Source organism: Corythoichthys intestinalis, chromosome 4 (genome assembly GCF_030265065.1).
Source record: "Corythoichthys intestinalis isolate RoL2023-P3 chromosome 4, ASM3026506v1, whole genome shotgun sequence".
In the NCBI taxonomy this organism is placed as follows: Eukaryota; Metazoa; Chordata; class Actinopteri; order Syngnathiformes; family Syngnathidae; genus Corythoichthys; species Corythoichthys intestinalis.
In genome coordinates, this window is record NC_080398.1 from 43,128,924 (window position 1) to 43,148,578 (window position 19,655).

Consider the following 19,655-nt stretch of genomic DNA (forward strand, 5'->3'; position numbering starts at 1 on the left):
CACATGATGGACGGATTGACATAATTTGTCAAACCAACCAACACCTGACACGAAGAAAAAAAAAAAAAAAACACTCAGAAAAAAATTACATGTATATACAGTTTCATTGCAAATCAGTATTATGGTGATCATATTGTTTTTTTGCACTGGTATTAATAAATAAAATAATCCGGTCAGCTCCCCTGTCGTCCCCGCATCTCAGATCGTCAAATGCTGACGAGAAATAATTGTCAGCTCTTTACGATGTCGCCTTTCTACTCTCATTAGTCTGTTAAGAAAAATGTAGACATATTGCGACATCTCCCGTGTCTGCGTGCGTTGTTTTGGGCGCTTGAGTAGCACATGATGGACGGATTGACATAATTTGTCAAACCAACCAACACCCGACACGCTGACACGAAAAAAAAATTAAAACACTCGGGAAAAAATTGACATGTATATACAGTTTCATTGCAAATCAGTATTATGGTGATCATACTAAATATTTTTTTCTGTGCACATATGAGGTAAATATCGCTGCCATGAAGCCTCCATATAGTGACAGTTCTCTGCCCGCTTCACTGCCGTCACGCGACCGCAGCTCAGCTTTTGCTTGCCTCGTAGCTACCCGTGTTTTAAATTACTGTAAATTTGATAGTATGTCGTTATAGGCAGTCACGAGTTTGTTGAGAAAAGTACTACTCTAAACAATGCTCGCTAGATTTGTGTGGTGTTTTTGTCTGTTTGAGCAGCATTTGATAGGCTCCACGTTAACAAATATGTGACAAAGTCATTTCCTTTCATTTTCTGATTCATTCACCGCATAGTCATTACTGGAAAATCAAGTTAGCAGCAAGCTAGGTCAGGAACCGGAGGACCGAGTCACTGAACGGGAAGTGACAAAACTCAGTCTTGCCCCCCTGCCTGCACGCTGGCTGCTTATTGGCCACACGTGGACGTGAGTGACAAACGCCCTGATTCTGTTTCCGGTCCCTCCCCTGCCCGCGATGAGGCTGGCGTCTGATTGGTCGTGTGCGATGTCAGAAGACGCTGCCGCTTGCTCAACGCCCTCCCACGCAGCGAACAAGCACCAACTTCATAGAACGAATCAGTGCAGATGATGATTAGTTCGGTCTCGTTCACCAAAACAATTCGTTCAAAAAGAACGAATCGTTCGCGACCGATACAACACTACCACTCATGCATTGCCTCAAACAGATTACAATGACGTCGTTTTCTACACATCGAGTGCTAAGAGGCAGAGAAAGGCGAGTGGACACAGGCGTTCATTGGGCCGTGCAGTTTCTTGACATAAGCTTCGGCAACTCCTTCACAACAAACATAAGTGTCATTTAGTGAAAGCACAACAAAAATAATATTCCTATCTCTCTCAAAAAAAAAAAAATGCTCACAAAAAGAAAAGAGAACTGGCATTCCCTATCAAAATAGCTAAGTGAAATACACATAAAACTAACTCAGACTTGGTCAAACTCTATTCAATTTCGTTTAGCTCACCAAACACACTGGATGGAAATATTTAGTAACAAAATACAAACTATCAGGGGTCTCGTACGTTGTGAAGCCAGCACTCAAATGACCGTGAAGTATAATGAAATGGATGGACCCAGTAAACGGGGAACTACGGCGTCAGTCGCGGGACAAAACACAATCATTGCCTTGATTTCTAAGTAATTTAAAACTCGCCATTAACACCTTGTGGTGTATTTCAATCACTACCTTACGTAGTTAAAGACACTGTGAAAGAACGGCAGGGAGCCCGTGGGATGTCACCGCTCGGCGATGTCAACAATGGCGAGCTACTATTTTATTTTTTGATTGAAAATTTTAAAAATTTTATTAAAACAAAAACATTAAGAGGGGTTTTAATATAAAATTAATATAAATTGTACTAACATTGATCTTTAAGAACTACAAGTCATTCTATCCGTGGATCCCTTTAACAGAAAGAATGTAAATAATGTTAATGCCATCTTGAGGATTTATTGTTATAATAAACAAATACAGTACTTATGTACAGTATGATGAATGTATAGATCCGTCTTGTCTTATCTTTCCATTCCAACAATAATTTACAGAAAAATATGGCATATTTTAGAGATGGTTTGAATTGCAATTAATTACGATCAATTAATTTTTAAGCTGTGATTAACTCGGTAAAAAATTTTAATCGTTAGACAGCCCTACTATGTAGAAGAGGGATCAGCACCATGGTTCCCGTAGGGAACTTCCCGCTTTCCAAGGATCTCATGAGTAACAAGTGGATTCTAAAAATAACTCACATGATGGGACATATAGTATTATTTGAACTTGACAGAGAATACTTTCATTAACCCTTCTACTGCCACACACTTGTAAATAATTTTATATCTCCAGGCCGGCCATTTTTCAAAAAATAAAAAAAATTAACATTGTATATGTTAAAAAACAAAAGCCGATTCATAAAGCTTAATAAAAATACCCCCCGGTATCCACAAACTGTCAATCATTATTTTATGTTTGATCTATAGCCTTTAGAATTCTCAAAAGATAGACACATTGTTTTTCTCACCACTCACATCACGACATTTTAATGTTGGTAAATGTTGGGTCTGTCACTGATCAAAATTTCAAGATTTGAAGAATCTTTATATTTGTTTAAAGGTGCAGACCTGGAAAACAGACACACCTATAATCCCTTTGGGGAGAGATGGGATTTGTTCGATCACTCGCTACCGACTGACCCACACTAACCTTTCAATATGGGCCGAAAGGTTTTTCCACTCTCTAGACCCAAACAGGCCCACCTCCCCCATCCTAAAACACAACTTAAATTTGTCTGTTTCTTCTGAGCTCACCTTCAACGTCTTCAGCGGCACATAAACCCTGGATAAACACTTCTCCCCCACTCCGAGATCCCACGGTCGACCAGTTACAACTCTGACAATGTAGGAGTTCAATCCAAGTGCACACTGCACTCAAAATCAGAGCTGCTGCTCCAAATCATATATTTTCTGAGACAAAATTATATAGGACATCATGCTGTGTGATCTTTGGCAAAATAAAGGCATGACAACTTTGCCAGAGGTGTGTGTCTGTGTGGGGGTGTGCGTGCGTGTGTGTGTGGGTAGGTGGTGGTGGTGTATGAGTTCTCCGTGTCCACTTTTTGACCTTTCACTACATTCCTCACTTCATTATATACACGCAAGCAAGGCGTAGGCTTGGAAGAAGACTAAGAAAGCGCTGGAAACTCCAAAACTGCATCTCAACTTGGTGTATGTCACGACCTCACTTCCTGTTCCACTCCTAGGGATCTGTTGTTAGGGGTACCAGCTGCGCTCACTTTAAAAAACACTCCCCTGGGAGAGCCCAGAATGACAGGCAAGAACTCACAAATGCAGCAGACCCCTCCCAGCTCTCATCCAATAAATCAGCAGCAGGGTAACTTCATTGTTAAACAAGCCAAGCGTCTCCTCTGGGCTCTGTCATGGGTGAGCCAGGAAGCCTGAAGAAGACGTACATAGCTCACTCACCTCCATCACTTCATATCACTGTTGATTTTACCAACGTTTGCGGAGAAGACATGTGAAGGGCCAATTACCACAAGCAAACAGCTGCCAAACACGTCAATGTGTCTACAATATTTGTAAATGAGTGAAAAACAAGGAACATGAGGAGAAAATGAGGTGGGGGAAAGATTGAGATTTTAGCTTGCTGTAGCTCAGACGTCAAACTTAAAAATGTTTAGTGCTGCAACGATTAATCGATTAACTAGGGTATTCGATAAGAAAAAAAAAAATCGAATAAAATTTTGTTGATTCGAGTATTCGTTTAATTAAAGTGGTGTTGTAATGGTTTAATTTGAAAGTGTTTGCATTTAGTTTTATTGATTAGGGTGGATACACTGCCCTCTGGTCTGCCTCTTTTCACATGGCTGAATCCAACTGCTTCCTGTTAAGACCAACGTAAGCAAAGTTTTTGTTTGAGCTAATGTTTTTTAATGGATTCATAATTTAGTTTATAAGTATATTTAGCCGTTTTTTGAGGGAATATGTGTCTGAAACATTTGTTAAGACCATTGTAAAAATAAACTTAAGCATTTTATAGCATTTAAACTAGTGGACTTTTTCTTTGTAAGTGAGCCAATTGTTATTTTTTGTACATCGATCCACATTTAAAAAATATATATATTATACCGTTTGAGGCTCAGCACACTAGCCCAGGTATTTTAATTTTTCATGTTCCTTATCAGATTGCTTGATTATTCGAACCAACTAGTCCATCGATTAATCAACTACTAAAATATTCGATAGCTGCAGCCCTAAAAATGTTTTACACAAGTTAAAAGTAGCAAGTTTGTATTTCAACATTATATTGGAGTAAAGGTGAACAGTTCATAGTAACGCCCAAGAAGTGTTGCCCATTTGTTGCTTTTAAGGCAGGGCAGAAAACTTTTTAGTGTTCAACAACAGAGCAGATTGCATCTCTGTAAACAGGTAAAACAAACACAAACATGCTGGTTTACACGCCCATTGACTTTGCTGTGATTGTGCAAGATGAAGCAAAAGGAATCCTATATATATATATTTTAACGTTTTTAAAACCATACCAATCCATAAAACTTACATACTGTACAAGCTAATGGTCAACACAACCAAGCGAACTATGGCCTGAAGCCAGCTAGCAGCCCATTTGCCCATATACAACAACAAAAGTTACACATAATACAAGCATATATGGCAAATACCTGTCTAACTATCTGGCAATAACTATATCTGAAATGACAATGTTGTCCATGTCACACAGCTATAAATCGAACATGTTGTATCTGTTGCCAGCAATTGAGTTATCAGCAAAAGGATGGGACTACTGTCAGGTGTTGACCCTGCTATTTTACCTCATTGGGATTAAAAGAAAGGATAGAATCAATGGTTGATCCCATTAACTCAGCAGGGGAGAGGCTGTTGTGGTTACATCATAAAGACAGAAGATTAAGCAGCCCTTAATTCCCCCAGCCTGGACATATTCCACTACTGTATCAATTAAATTGGGGAAAAAAATAAAAACATGTTCTGATCCTTGTGCATGGCACTGAGGTGACCTGTTAATATGGTTACACTATATTCTAGTGACTAACATTAAACTGTTGACAGTAGGGCTGCAGCTATCGAATATTTTAGTAATCGAGTAAGTGACTGAAAATTCTATCGATTAATCAACAGGCATGAAAATGGGTCAGGGGTTAAAAAGGTGAGAAAGGCGTGGAGGAAATATGTTCCGGCGTTCTGCCAAAATGTCCTCCGTCGGCGAAACGTCCTACATGTGGCGAATTTGACAATTTTAATTTTTCACATAAGGCTTAATATTCGAGGTAGCGGGGGTTTAATTAGTTGAAGGAGTTGATTTCAACCACCATTGACTCGCGCTAGCTTAGCATCTCCGGAGCCCTGAAACTAACAAATAACTGGCAAACTGCACAGAATTTGTTCAAATCAACTCCAACGACTAATTAAACCCCTGCTAACTCAAAGATTAATCCTAATGTAAAAAATTCTGAACTTCCCCTTTAAAATAAAGACCATTGAATATGGCCATTAAAATGTTGTCTATAAAAGTTTTAGAGCAATAAAGCAAACAACAAAAATGAATGAAATGAACAAGAATCCTTCAAAGTATTTCATAATGGGTCCATATGATTTTTCGAACAGATCATGTGACTATAGCACCTTAGAGACAGTCGTTTGCATTGCTTAGCCAAAACTACAGCTGAGGAGGCAAGATGGATATTTAGAATTTCTTTAAACCTAAGCTTTCAAAACCTTTAACAACAACAACTGAGCTTGAACCGAGGATTGAGCACGAGCAGTATCAAAAAGTCCTGGCTATCGTGTTATCTGTTGTGCTGTAATTCCAAGTGGTGCTTGAATTGGATGCTTATAGCGGTCGACAGTCTTTTTGAGCCAGCGCAAAGTTCGCAGCGCACGGAGATATCTTTGTCATCTTTACTGAACAAAAATGTGAAGTAATGGCTGTGTTTCCAGTGTGCAAATGCAGCCGTTTGTAGTATATCTCCTGCCCATTTCATTGCATCCTGGCGAGGTAGCAAGGCTATGTTGTTTTGGCCGCAAACTCCCAGCGCTCACGGTAGGGCTGGGCGATATGGCCTTAAACATGTATCACGATAAATTGAGCAGATTTATCTCGATAACGATAAATGACGATAAATTCGCCCAAGCGTACTGTTATATAATTTGAAAATCTGAATCAATGCATGAAATACAGATTAACTGTTTCTTGATTTATTTACCAGCATTCAATTTCATATACTGTATTTAACAATTGTACATGCAGTCTAAACATTAAGTTTATAAAAATGTAATGTAAGCAATAAGAATTCAAGTATGAACATTTATAACAGCGTGTATGACTTGAACAATGTACATTATCAAAATCAATATGCCTGTGCAAACATGTCATGTAACACAAATGACTTGCAGCTTGAACAGTACACTTCAAAAAGACAACTTGTTAATGGCTGCTGTGACATAATTATTAAATACAAGTGTTTACATTATGGTTTCAGGGTCCCCCCCAGTGCATTTTTTAATAAATGCACGCACAAATGAAACCCCAAACAAACAGAGAGAGACACACACACATTAAAGCTATATTGATCTTCTTCAAATGAAACGCTTAAGATTTTATGATAGCAATAATGACACAGAAATAAGCACATACAGAAAAATAGCTGGGGCCATTTCTCGGTCATTATAAGTTTCGCCGTTGGATTGTACTTTAAGCTGAATGCTTTACCATCACAAAAGCTATCAGAGGAATCACACACAGACAGATACAAAATAATGCCACATAGTAATTGCTAGATGCAGTCCGTGCCCAATCCACTCATTAAGTTCAGCCGTTTCGACAAGTTAGAGCCGCTATCCGACTACATCACGTTCATTTGTAGCGTTAGCCGCTAGCTAGCGTTAGCCTGGCTACCAGTAGAAAGCACTGAAAGCACCATCTCCGGAAATTGTGAGAACAGCAGGGAGGACAGCGGGTGAAAGCCCGTCTGGATGCCACCAAGAGTCTACTAAATGTCGGTTAAAAGTTTGGTGAACCTCCCTTAAGCCACACTCCATCACGTTTTGCTTGTAGCGTTAGCTGCTAGCGTTAGCTTACTGGGCTTTTGTTTGATTGGCTCCTTGATGATCACGTGACTCCCTACGTAAGCCCATTGACGGTTTCTTAAAGGGGAATGAACATAGACGGACAACACAGAATCAAAGCGGGATGAAAAGACTATATTTTCTTGTTTTATTAATTTACCGAATTTACCGACATGGTCAAAATTACGTCGGTCATCGTTAAGAATTTCGGTGACGGTAAATTTTCGGTTTACCGCCCTGCTCTAGTAGGGCTGGGCGATATGGCCTTAAACATGTATCACGATAAATTGAGCAGATTTATCTCGATAACGATAAATGACGATAAATTCGCCCAAGCGTACTGTTATATAATTTGAAAATCTGAATCAATGCATGAAATACAGATTAACTGTTTCTTGATTTATTTACCAGCATTCAATTTCATATACTGTATTTAACAATTGTACATGCAGTCTAAACATTAAGTTTATAAAAATGTAATGTAAGCAATAAGAATTCAAGTATGAACATTTATAACAGCGTGTATGACTTGAACAATGTACATTATCAAAATCAATATGCCTGTGCAAACATGTCATTGTAACACAAATGACTTGCAGCTTGAACAGTACACTTCAAAAAGACAACTTGTTAATGGCTGCTGTGACATAATTATTAAATACAAGTGTTTACATTATGGTTTCAGGGTCCCCCCCAGTGCATTTTTTAATAAATGCACGCACAAATGAAACCCCAAACAAACAGAGAGAGACACACACACATTAAAGCTATATTGATCTTCTTCAAATGAAACGCTTAAGATTTTATGATAGCAATAATGACACAGAAATAAGCACATACAGAAAAATAGCTGGGGCCATTTCTCGGTCATTATAAGTTTCGCCGTTGGATTGTACTTTAAGCTGAATGCTTTACCATCACAAAAGCTATCAGAGGAATCACACACAGACAGATACAAAATAATGCCACATAGTAATTGCTAGATGCAGTCCGTGCCCAATCCACTCATTAAGTTCAGCCGTTTCGACAAGTTAGAGCCGCTATCCGACTACATCACGTTCATTTGTAGCGTTAGCCGCTAGCTAGCGTTAGCCTGGCTACCAGTAGAAAGCACTGAAAGCACCATCTCCGGAAATTGTGAGAACAGCAGGGAGGACAGCGGGTGAAAGCCCGTCTGGATGCCACCAAGAGTCTACTAAATGTCGGTTAAAAGTTTGGTGAACCTCCCTTAAGCCACACTCCATCACGTTTTGCTTGTAGCGTTAGCTGCTAGCGTTAGCTTACTGGGCTTTTGTTTGATTGGCTCCTTGATGATCACGTGACTCCCTACGTAAGCCCATTGACGGTTTCTTAAAGGGGAATGAACATAGACGGACAACACAGAATCAAAGCGGGATGAAAAGACTATATTTTCTTGTTTTATTAATTTACCGAATTTACCGACATGGTCAAAATTACGTCGGTCATCGTTAAGAATTTCGGTGACGGTAAATTTTCGGTTTACCGCCCTGCTCTAGCTCACGGCTCACGCATCATGATAATACACGTGATCCTTTTTTTCCCCATCCCCGATTAGAAAATGTGACATGTGATGTCACTCCCATGACTACAGTATTCTTCATTCTACACACATTATTGGGCAATAACAAAATAGTAATGTACAGGCATCAAGGAAAGTAATTTTACTCAGAATACTGATTTAGAAAAATGAACGCGTTAGATTGTTCCTTACTAAAAGAAAGTAATCAGATTACAGTTACGCATTTCTCACATAACGCTTTACTGACAACACTGCTTTTATATTACCGTTAAATACACAAGCTTGACGCTACCTTAACGGGAGCTATTTTTTCACCGGACGCTCTGGCAGTGTTCAACGCAAGCTTCAACGAACGGCAGTAACTTTGTCATACCGCAAAATATGAAAACGATCCATTACTCACCAAATTTAATAAGCTGGCAAATGCATTCATCTAAAAAAAATTGGGAGTGAGACCTCACCTCGTCCAGCGAACGTGAATTTGTGCTTAGGACAAGATCATCTGTCGCTATTAGCGATCTTTGAAGCTCTTATTTTTCCTCCACGCATACAAACTTGTTTCTCTCTCAGCGGCTGTGATTAACCTCAATAAAGTTGCTCTCCTAGCTAAGCCTTGTCTATCATTCGTCTTTGTAAGTTTTAGTAACTTTGTGTATTGAATTTGAAAGGAAAATGAGTGTTTTTGGCGAACTTTTTCATGAAGCTAAACTGTTGAAGCTACTCACACGGGGAAAAATACGATTGTACAACGTTTTAAATGTATTCATTTGATATATTTCAGTTACCACGATTTGAGAGATCAATAAATTGAAGAATTTACGCCTTGTGTTTGGAGTGTTTGTTTCTGGGTTTGCTGGAATAGCGTCACTGACACACGCAGCATCAAACAGGGGAAGGGGTAAGCGCTGCCGCGCCAAGCCACTTCTGGCTGCATTTTCGACACATGAAAAATAATGAATACGTACTACTGTATGACGGAAAATTTTAATGGTTTTGTAACCGCGCCGTTTTCATAGCATGGTAAACCGTGAAGGCAACCGGCACATGCCTACACCCGACCCCCCACCCCCCTTAAAAAAAATTCTCCTCGGATCTACACGATTCACGTAGGTCATCCTTTTTGACTGAAAAACGGCGAATTTCGCCGAAAGGCGAGAGATTTTCATGCCTGAATCAAGTAATCGGATAAAGCATTTTTTTTTTTAGGTAAAGAGCAATTATAAATATACTTCAGAAAAAAATACATTTAATCCAACATTGAACCATTTTCAGTCAATCAATGTCTTTATTTTCGATGTACATTGTTGAAAACAGCCAACAATTGCATCTAAAATGTGACTAGAAAAAAAAAATTCACTGCTTTCACAAAAAAAAAAAAACTTCTAGATCTTATAAAAAACAACCATATTTCTTACCTAAAAATGTGATTACACTTGATAACACACATCACTTGAAATCTACGTGTTTTTCTCACGTGTTTCAATTTAATTTCCATTTGTGTCAAGCTATTTTGAAGTTCTAGTTAAGTTTTAAATTAGTCTAAACTGTAAGTACTGATAGGATTTTGAGTTTTTGCAGTGTTCAAAATAAATGTACGACACCTGCTGTATTGGAGCACATTAGGGACCAGTGCTACTTGGTGTTTTATTCAGCAATGACTACTGAGCGAAAACTGACAGTTAGCTTTATTATGTTTTAATTTTACACCCTCATCACTCTACAGCGCAGTGTTTTTACAGATTAAATAAAGCCTGTATGTAAGACACGTTAGCCACGCATCGACAGTGGTCATAATCAATAGAAACCTAGCACTCCGAAGGGCTAACGTTACGTGAGCGAGTGACAGTAACGTTATGTTTATTAGCCATGAGAAGTCTACTGCTTAAAGATGGTGGCTGTTTACTAACGCTGCCCAGACGTGGGCGAGTCTGTCATTTCGCATGTAGTCCTAATTGCATGCGATATCTATGAGACGCATCGGACACTACCTGCTACCACACTAGCATCCTGCGGGCGTAGTTTTTAGCAACGTTGGCGTATTTTGTAGCGGCTGTCGGCTGCAGTAAGTTTTTTTTTTTTTTTTTAATTGCTTCTTCCTCTACGCACGTGACGTCAGCGCAGCTGTCGGCTGCAGTAAGTTTTTTTAAAATTATTTTTTGTAATTGCTTCTTCCTCTACGCACGTGACGTCAGCGTGTTGTCCCACATTAAAATTTGTCTGGGCAAAACGTGATGCTTAGAGCTGGCAAAATTAAATGATTCCTCGAGGTGGATAAAATTACTCGGATCAGTTTTTAAACTCGAGTTACTCAAGTTGCTCGAGTACTCGTTTCAGCTGTAGTTGACAGCATATTTTAGTATATTAGTAGTATAGTATATATATTATATATTAGTTACTTACCATCACGCAACAGCCTATAAAGTTTCTACAAATGTCATTGTGTTGCAAATCCAATGCCATACATATTATGTGCAGCAGTGAACTGATTGAGATCTATACCGTCTGGCTCCACTCAACTGTACTGCCTACAGGACAGATGAGAAATTCTAAATATTGATCTGACCAACCACAGTCTTTGGGACAAGGTCTGTACGAAGTGGAATAAAATTCTCTCAATAATTAGTAGGGATGTCCCGATCCGATCGCGTGACAGAAAATCGGGCCAATCGTGACATTTTTCAGAAGATCTTAATCGTGTGAAAAGGATTGGGTTTTTAATTAAAAATATTCATTTACGCTTTTCGGCTTCATACTCATAGAGCGCCACACCCTCTCACCCTCTCTCCTGCTAAGCAGTGTGGCCAAACTGTCCAGCTTGCATTTTGTACTGAGAGTTAATGATGATTGACAGGTTTGTAGCTTTGATCCAGCCGGAAAGTTGGTAGCTCTACGATCAAAGGCACAAACCATCGTTAAACTTGCACAAATGTGCTGCGGCAACTCATTGTGTAAGTGAGAGACTGCTCTCTGCAGCTTGAGCGTCAAAGCGTGAGTGGACTCACTCAATGAAGCTTTTAATAAAGACGAGCATTTTCAACATTATTCTTGTTTAGAAATAATTGACATTATGAAGGTGGCACGGTGGGACAGTAACAGCTCAGTAAAACTTCCATCCAAACTGTTTAGGGTTGCAGGTGAACCCATCCAATCTTACTGATACACTGAGATAGTTGAGGCACCACCTGAAGCTACAATGACCAGTCAAGTTTCGCTAAACGATATAACGTTTTGAAATCAAAATTGTGATTTTAAACAAGACTCGTGAGGAAAAGCGGCATGGAAAATGAATGAATGAATGAATGTTTAAAATTGCCCAAACCACAATTGTTTTCATTTGCTCCAAAGCAGAGGCAGAAAAAGTCTAGAAAGGACTGCCTCACACAGTAGCTTTACTGTCCTTTTACTGTATTATGACAGCAATACTGTGGCTTACAACGTTTTGATGATATGATGTAATTTTATGTGCCATTTGTAAATATGAAAACATTGTGAATTTTGCACTGAAGCTGGAAAGAAATCGTGATTTTAATTAAACTATTTGCTGGAAAAACCACAGTTTGATTTTTCCGAAGTCTATTAGCCCTACCAGATCGTAAACACGATAGGAAGACCTAGACCGGTACAGCAATTAAATAAACTTACTTCTAATTAGGGCTGGGCGACATGGCCTTAAGCAGGTATCGCGGTAAATTGAGCAGATTTACCTCGATAACGATAAATGACGATAAATTCGCCCAAGCGGACTGTTATATAATTTGAAAATCTGAATCAATGCATGAAATACAGATTAACCGTTTCTTGTTGATTTATTTACTAGCTTTCATTTTAACATGTTTAACAATCGTACATGCACTCTAAACATTAAGTATACAAAAAATTATTGTATACAATAAGAATTCAAGTATGAACATTTATAACAGCTTGTATGGCTTGAACAATGTACATTGTCAAAATCAATATGCCTGTGCAAACATGTCATTGTAATACAAATGACTTACAGCTTGAACAGTACACTTCAAAAAGACAACTTATTGTTAATGGCTACTGTGACATATTTACTTAACACAAGTGTTTACTTCAAGGTTTCGTTTTTTTTTTTTTCCCAGTGCATTTTTTTAATACATGCAAGCACACATGAACCCCCACACAGACACACACACATTAAAGCTGCATTGATCTAATGACACAGAATTAAGCACATAAAGAAAATAGCTGGGGCCATTAAACAGTTTTCACTGTTAGATTGTACTTTATGCTGAATGCTTTACTATCACAACAGCCATCAGAAATCACACATAGACAGAGATACACAATAACGTGACAAACTAATTGCTAGATGCAGTCTGTGCCCAATCCACTCATTAGGTTCAGCTGTTTCGCCAAGGTTAGAGCCGCTATCCGACTCCATCACGTTTATTTGTAGCGTTAGCCGCTAGCGTTAGCCTGTGGCTTGGCTACTAGTAGAAAGCATTGAAAGCATCCTCTTTGGAAATCGTGAGAACAAGGGAGGACAGCGGGTGAAAGCCTGTCTGGATGCCGCCAAGAGTCTATTTAATGTCGGGTGAAAGTTTGGCGAACCTCCCTTAAGCCACACTCCATCACGTTTGCTTGTAGCGTTAGCCGCTAGCAATAGCCACAGGGCTCTTGTTTGTTTGGCTTCCTGATAACCACGTGACTCCATACGTAAGCACACTTTCTGCTTTCTTAAAGGGGGAATGAACATTGCCGAACAACACAGAGTCAAAGCGGGATGAAAAGACTATATTTTCTTGTTTTATTAAATTACCGAATTTACCGTCACGGTCAAAATTACGTCGGTCATCATGAAGAATTTCGGTGCCGGTAAATTTTCGGTTTACCGCCCTGCTCTACTTCTAATACAACCAAATGACTACTCCTCCTTACTTTAGTATTGGACAATATTGAAAGTGTTGGTTCTGGCTCACTTGTATCCCCAATGACAATAAGCAACATAGAAAATGGATACATTTTAGACATATTTATACAGGCAACATCGTGGGTGAGTGATCAGCAAAATCTTCCTCATAGTTGTGAAGTTTGAGGTTGGATCTCTATATCTGAATGCATCTTTTAACTAACCTTTTCTCATCAGCCTGTGACACTAAAGAAAACGTACAAATCAAATATTTTGACTCAGTGTGAAAAGCCCATAACCATTTTATTCTTATTTGATTTAAGCTCATTTGTATTTGATAAACAATAGCTATCAGACTCCTCTGCACTATAAACACATATCCGTATGCATACATCCTACAGTATAGGTCATCAAATACATCACCACTGTTTGACAAGACAAAAGATGCAAACGAGCGATGGCAGACGAAAGCGCAGAAAATACCTTCTTAATACCTCACGTGAAGCTATCAGATTAAAAAAAATGTTGGCTCTACTAGAATAAAATCCTCAAAATTGGTCAAAAAGCAGGCTGGCGGAGACCTGCCAAAGGGACCATAGTGACTTCTGCAAACGTGACAGATCATATTTTGCAGCATGCATTCGAGTCATTTTGTGGTTGCGTTCCGTTCACACTGCAATATGTTCTTAACTCACTGGCTGCAAGTGACGACACTAGACTTCCAATCCATTTTAACCAGTAGAAGCTTGCAGCGAATGATCGCCATTATTGGCAATGAAAGATGATCATTCAGAGTCAGTCGTCCCAGTTTAGGGCACTTTTACATTAGACCAAGAGGACCAGGGTCCGGTTGGATGCCTACTTCGCAGCAACACTGGCAAATGACTTGCTGAAAATGTTCAGCAATCACACTGCACCAACCGAACTTTCCGAGTAAGATCACGTAGATGAAAGGCACACTCACTGATTGGACAACAGAAGAGGAAATACCTCCCTCCTGAGAGGGAAGGGAGCGTGCAGCGTCACAGCACTGCTAATGTAGCATAAATTAAGTTGCCGCTTGGCCAGCGGCGGGGTCGCTTCCTCCCGATTCTATGCCGAGCGAACCGGAGTATATATATATATATATATATTTTTAAAAAATGCATAGGGAAAAATTAAACCACAAACCGCGTGGTACCTCAAGTCACACAGGCGTGCAATCGCTCTCACTTTTGTGACTTTTTGGACAGTCAAATTGTCTCCGCTTCCAGGAGAGCGAGACTCACGTAACGGCCGCCCCGAGAGGCTCCACCCTTCTCTGCCACGGTCACTCTCACACGGTCCATCCAGGAACAGCATGCAAAACACAACCGCCACATTTGGCAATGGTTAATCGTCTGCAATCTTGCCATTGTTGATTTTGAATAGCGTGCTTCCGTTTCTAAGGATGCCTTACGTGTACCATCACAGCCTGGATCTATGTCACAGCTCCACGCTTTGACGCTGCACATAAAGTAGCACAAGCGCACCCTGGTTCCATTCACAAGCGAACCAGGGTGCACTTAAACCACAGTTAGTTTGTTTGGTCCGAACTAGAGTTCGGATGCACGTTCACATTTACAAAACGAAGGTGGACTATCTTAGAAAAAGAACTCTGGTTCTTTTAAAATGGACTAAACACTGCTAGTGGGAAAGTGCCCTTCAATAAATTGGGATGTCTAGCATTGTCAATGGCATTTAAAAAGAACTGTTCCACTTTGTGTTCAGAGGTGAAGAGAGATTCCAGCCTCCTCCCACGTTCCAAACACATGCATGCACAATCCAAGTAAGGATCATTCGCCAAGTCATTCGCTGCCATTGATGGTGATGGACGTCCAATCCATTTGAGCAGAAAGGAACTGGTAGTGCCTGCTAGATCTTCTAGTTTAAAAGGATTGGACGTCCATCACTGTCAATGGCACTGAAACATGATCTTGCACTGCCAGTCCTCTTGTTCCCTTTCTGATTTGTGCAGGCTTCAGACAATGTTACATGAGTCTTTTTTGATTGTTCAACAACTGTCACAAGAATACAAATAGTACTAAGATTTACTTTGTGGAGTAGTAAATGAATCTGCCATTACAACCTGACCCAACACTGGTATTTGCAAACATTTAACAAATATCTGGCTAGTGTATCAGACTGCAATACACCAGGAAATGACCCAGTTTGTTTAAGAGCCTGTCATCATCATACCCGTCAAGTTGTACGGTTTCGGCATAATTTGTACAAGTGAGCACGGATTTTTAAATGTGTACGCCGTACGTTCAAAATCTCTACAATTTTTGTGCATTACGTTTTTTTTTTTTTTTCTCCGTTCAGATTTTGTCACCGTTTCGGCAACGAGACAATGTGCGTTACTACGCTGGTTGAATGACGTGAGAAAAGTCAGAGACAAGGAGAGAGAAGAGTGTTTGTTGTGACGGTGTAGCAAACGCGATGCTAGGTGGCTCCAATATTTCCTGACTGTAGCCGACAGCCTACAATCTACGCCTAGATATCAAATGCTTATAGAACTACATGCAAAATGACAGACGGCGGCGTTAGTAAAGAGCCGCCATTTTGAAGCAGTAGACTTCTCAGAAAGGCTCTGTTGTAGTGAACCTTCCTAGCGAACTTAAGTAACTTTTTATCTAAAATACTCCTAAATCGGCAAAATCTTGACTTGAATCAGTCTTTAAATGATGAAACAGTTTTAAAACTTGAACATTTCGAAAGTAGACAGAAGGGAACTAACGCAAAAACGGGAGCAATTTTAACAACATTAACTGTTAATTCACAACATTAAACGATTTCCAAAAATAGCAAAGGTTACTATGTTATTTATTTTTTTTTTCAATTTAAAAAAAAAAAAAAACATTAAAGGTAACACCAGTTACTTTGCCAAGTAACTAATTACTCTTACCTTCAGGTAACCGAATTACTAACTCAATTACTTTTTGGGAGAAGTAATTTGTGACTAAGTAATTACTTTTTAAAAGTAAGATTAACAAAACTGGTCATCAGAAGTCTGCAGAATTAAACGTGACGAAAGCAGAGATTTAATTCTGCCAAATTGTTGCCAAACACAATTTGCCTGCAGCTATTGCTGATCACTTCTCAGAATTAGCAAAAGAAATGTTCCGACTCAAAGATTGCATCGGTAAGTTAATTTATCAATTGACCTTTTTCATTTATAATTGAACACACTAACGAATTACCTTCAAGTCAAACTGAATTGCGAGCTGAAGTGCACCCATCAAAAGACAATAGAAATTGCCAAAAGTGCTACATACAATTATAACAAAAGTCACTGTTAAATTTTAGTAATCATGATGCAGCTGAAGATATTGATTGCACCAGGTTATATGTGACAATATTACCAATAAATTCATATTACTTTAAAAATTGAGTTTTATTTTTGTTTCATATTGCACGCTATAGACAACGTTGTAAGATTAGTCACCAATTTGTAAGGGCATACGTCACTATTGGTAAGATTGCCAACGGCCTCTGGTTGACAGGTATGCATCATGCAATGTGTAGGAATGCCACTTTTAAAAAATTAGGGCAGTCAAACGATTAAAATTTTTTAATCGAGTTAATTACAGCTTAAAAATTAATTTATCGTAATTAATCGCAATTCAAACCATCTATAAAATATGCCATATTTTTCTGTAAATTATTGTTGGAATGGAAAGATAAGACAAGACTGATATATACATTCAACATACGGTACATAAGTACTGTATTTGTTTATTATAACAATAAATCAACAAGATGCCATTAACATTATTAACATTCTCCTAAAGCGATCCATGGATAGAAAGACTTGTAGTTCTTAAAAGATAAATGTTAGTACAAGTTATAGAAATTTTATATATTAAAACCCGTCTTAATGTTTTCGTTTGATTAAAATTTGTAAAATTTTCAATCAAAAAATAAACTAGTAACTCGCCATTGTTGATGTCAATAATTACACCATAGTCACTCATTGTGCTGAAATCCATAAATCATTTGGGCCCAAGCGCTAGCAGAGGGCGCCAAACACCAAAAAAAAAAAACAAGTAACAAGCAGACATTACACAGCTGTCATATTATTCTGTTTGAGCGGGGCATGTGCGTTAATTGAGTCAACTATTTTTACATGATTAATGAAAAAAAAATAATTACCGCCCGTCAACGCGATAATTTTGACAGCCCTAAAAAAAAAAAATTAAAAAGTTACTGTTGATGTACAATCTTTAATTAATGACCATATGGTATTCTTACCATAACTGTTATATTAGTATAAATACTGTACTATAAATCAATCATTAGCTGCTCTTTGATGCAAGACAGCTTTTAATACAAATAATTCTTAGCTGCCCTTTGATTCAAAGTGATTTCTGCATTTTCCCCCTGTTTTTGAAGCAATGCCTCCAGTCAACAGTTTTCAACATGGACAAATCTGTTACAATTGCCATCTGCATTTAACTTTATAATTTTCATTCTCTGGGTCCCTTATTGCCATACAGCAAGCATTGCACTCATGTACAAAATCTCGTCATTCGCTACAATATGCGGTCCCTGGACCCCAAAAGTTGAGGTTAGATCTGTGTTGAAAATTGACACCTGAATTGCATTTACAATCAACTGTATTGCAAAGTGACTACCCCTTGCTGAAAAATCCAGCATATGCTTGTTTCTGTTCGGTTATGCTGAATTTGTTGTGTTTTGGTACTGGTCTTGCAGTTTCAGAAACAAGTATATTCTGGAGTTCTCTGCTAGGGATTTGACTTTGGGTGTCTACTTGACGAATCTGAATATTTGACAACATGCATGACTTATTATTGATCCATAAATGAACAGCAGGGAAACCCTCACCCCTTAGCTCTGGACAATCAGGTTGGACTCTAGGTAACAGTCTCTCAAAAACAGATCAATAAAACAAAAGGGGACTGGTTAAGGATGCGAGGCAAACAACTAAAGAATGAAAACAAAGCTAATCACTGACCAAGTTTTCTCGGCCTCCAGCTAGCCCGGCTATCATAAAGCTAGCTAAGTTTAGGTTCCATCAGCATCCCGCCAGGCTAGCGGTACCACTAGCCCCCCGAAAATTACAAGCCACTAGCTTTCTTGAGACGGGTCAAAATGGGCCAAGATACTCGCTCCGAGTCTTTACCTTCCTCCGACGTATTGCTGGAGCCCTGTGTAACGACCAATCCTATTAGGAAGAGTATACGCGTGGCGGTCCAACTCCCGTTCCCTTCCACAGCCCGCATCATTGCAGATGAGAGTATCAGCGGCTAAAAAAAGAAGCAAAGTAGCTCGCCGAATCTTTTTGGCTTTAACAAACTCAACAAGCGCACACATTGGTTTGTACTCCAATTAGTCCGTGAAGGCGGCGGCTTTCCATGTTGAGCAGCTTCAGCATGCCCTAATTAAACCCGTACGTTTCTTCACTCTGGTGGCGCATCCACAGCTCCGTTTTCTTTGCTTTCTTTTTTTCATCGACGAGCCATGGTCAGAGAGGGAGGTAGCTCTAGCCTCAGAATGTCAGCCACATGCCCGAAAAACAGCACCAACAGGCGGCTGCATCCACGCGAGGCATCGCTGACATTTAAGGAACATTTGCTCCCCCTGCTGGTTAACCGATGTAGCCAACAATACAGAAGGCCTCTCATATGGTGATGCACTAGTATGTAGCTTCACAGGCAATCAGGCGATTTTCACGAAAAAAATGATCACGTAAATATGGGTAGTACTTCAGAAAAATAGTCCTTAACTGCTATCTTGTGGAGAAAAATAATATCTATCAATATGTAACGATCAATAGGGAACATGGAACATGATTTCACATCAACTGAGAACACATTTATAATTACAAAACTTTTTTCTCAACCCCTATATAACTGAACTCATTACACTGCTGGTCAAAAGAATTGACACCCCTGCAATACTGTCAGATAATGCTCAATTTCTCCCAGAAAATGATTGCAATTACAAATGCTTTGGTAGTAATAACTTCATTTATTTTACTTGCAATTAAAAAACAAAAAAGAGAATGGAATTTTTAAAAATCAATATCATTTTACACAAACCTCCAAAAATG

General features: G+C 39.0%; 1 protein-coding gene across 1 annotated transcript in view; it reads right to left on the bottom strand.

Annotated features, from left to right (window-relative positions):
* The window catches only part of fam171a1 (family with sequence similarity 171 member A1), a 51,959-nt gene extending 32,765 nt beyond the window's left edge, over positions 1–19,194 (bottom strand). Inside the window, exon 1 of the mRNA XM_057834107.1 lies at positions 18,726–19,194. Within this exon, the coding sequence (XP_057690090.1) occupies positions 18,726–18,828 (103 nt within the window). The 5' untranslated portion in view covers positions 18,829–19,194. The remainder of the gene's footprint in view (positions 1–18,725) is intronic.
* Positions 19,195–19,655: the final 461 nt, after the last annotated feature.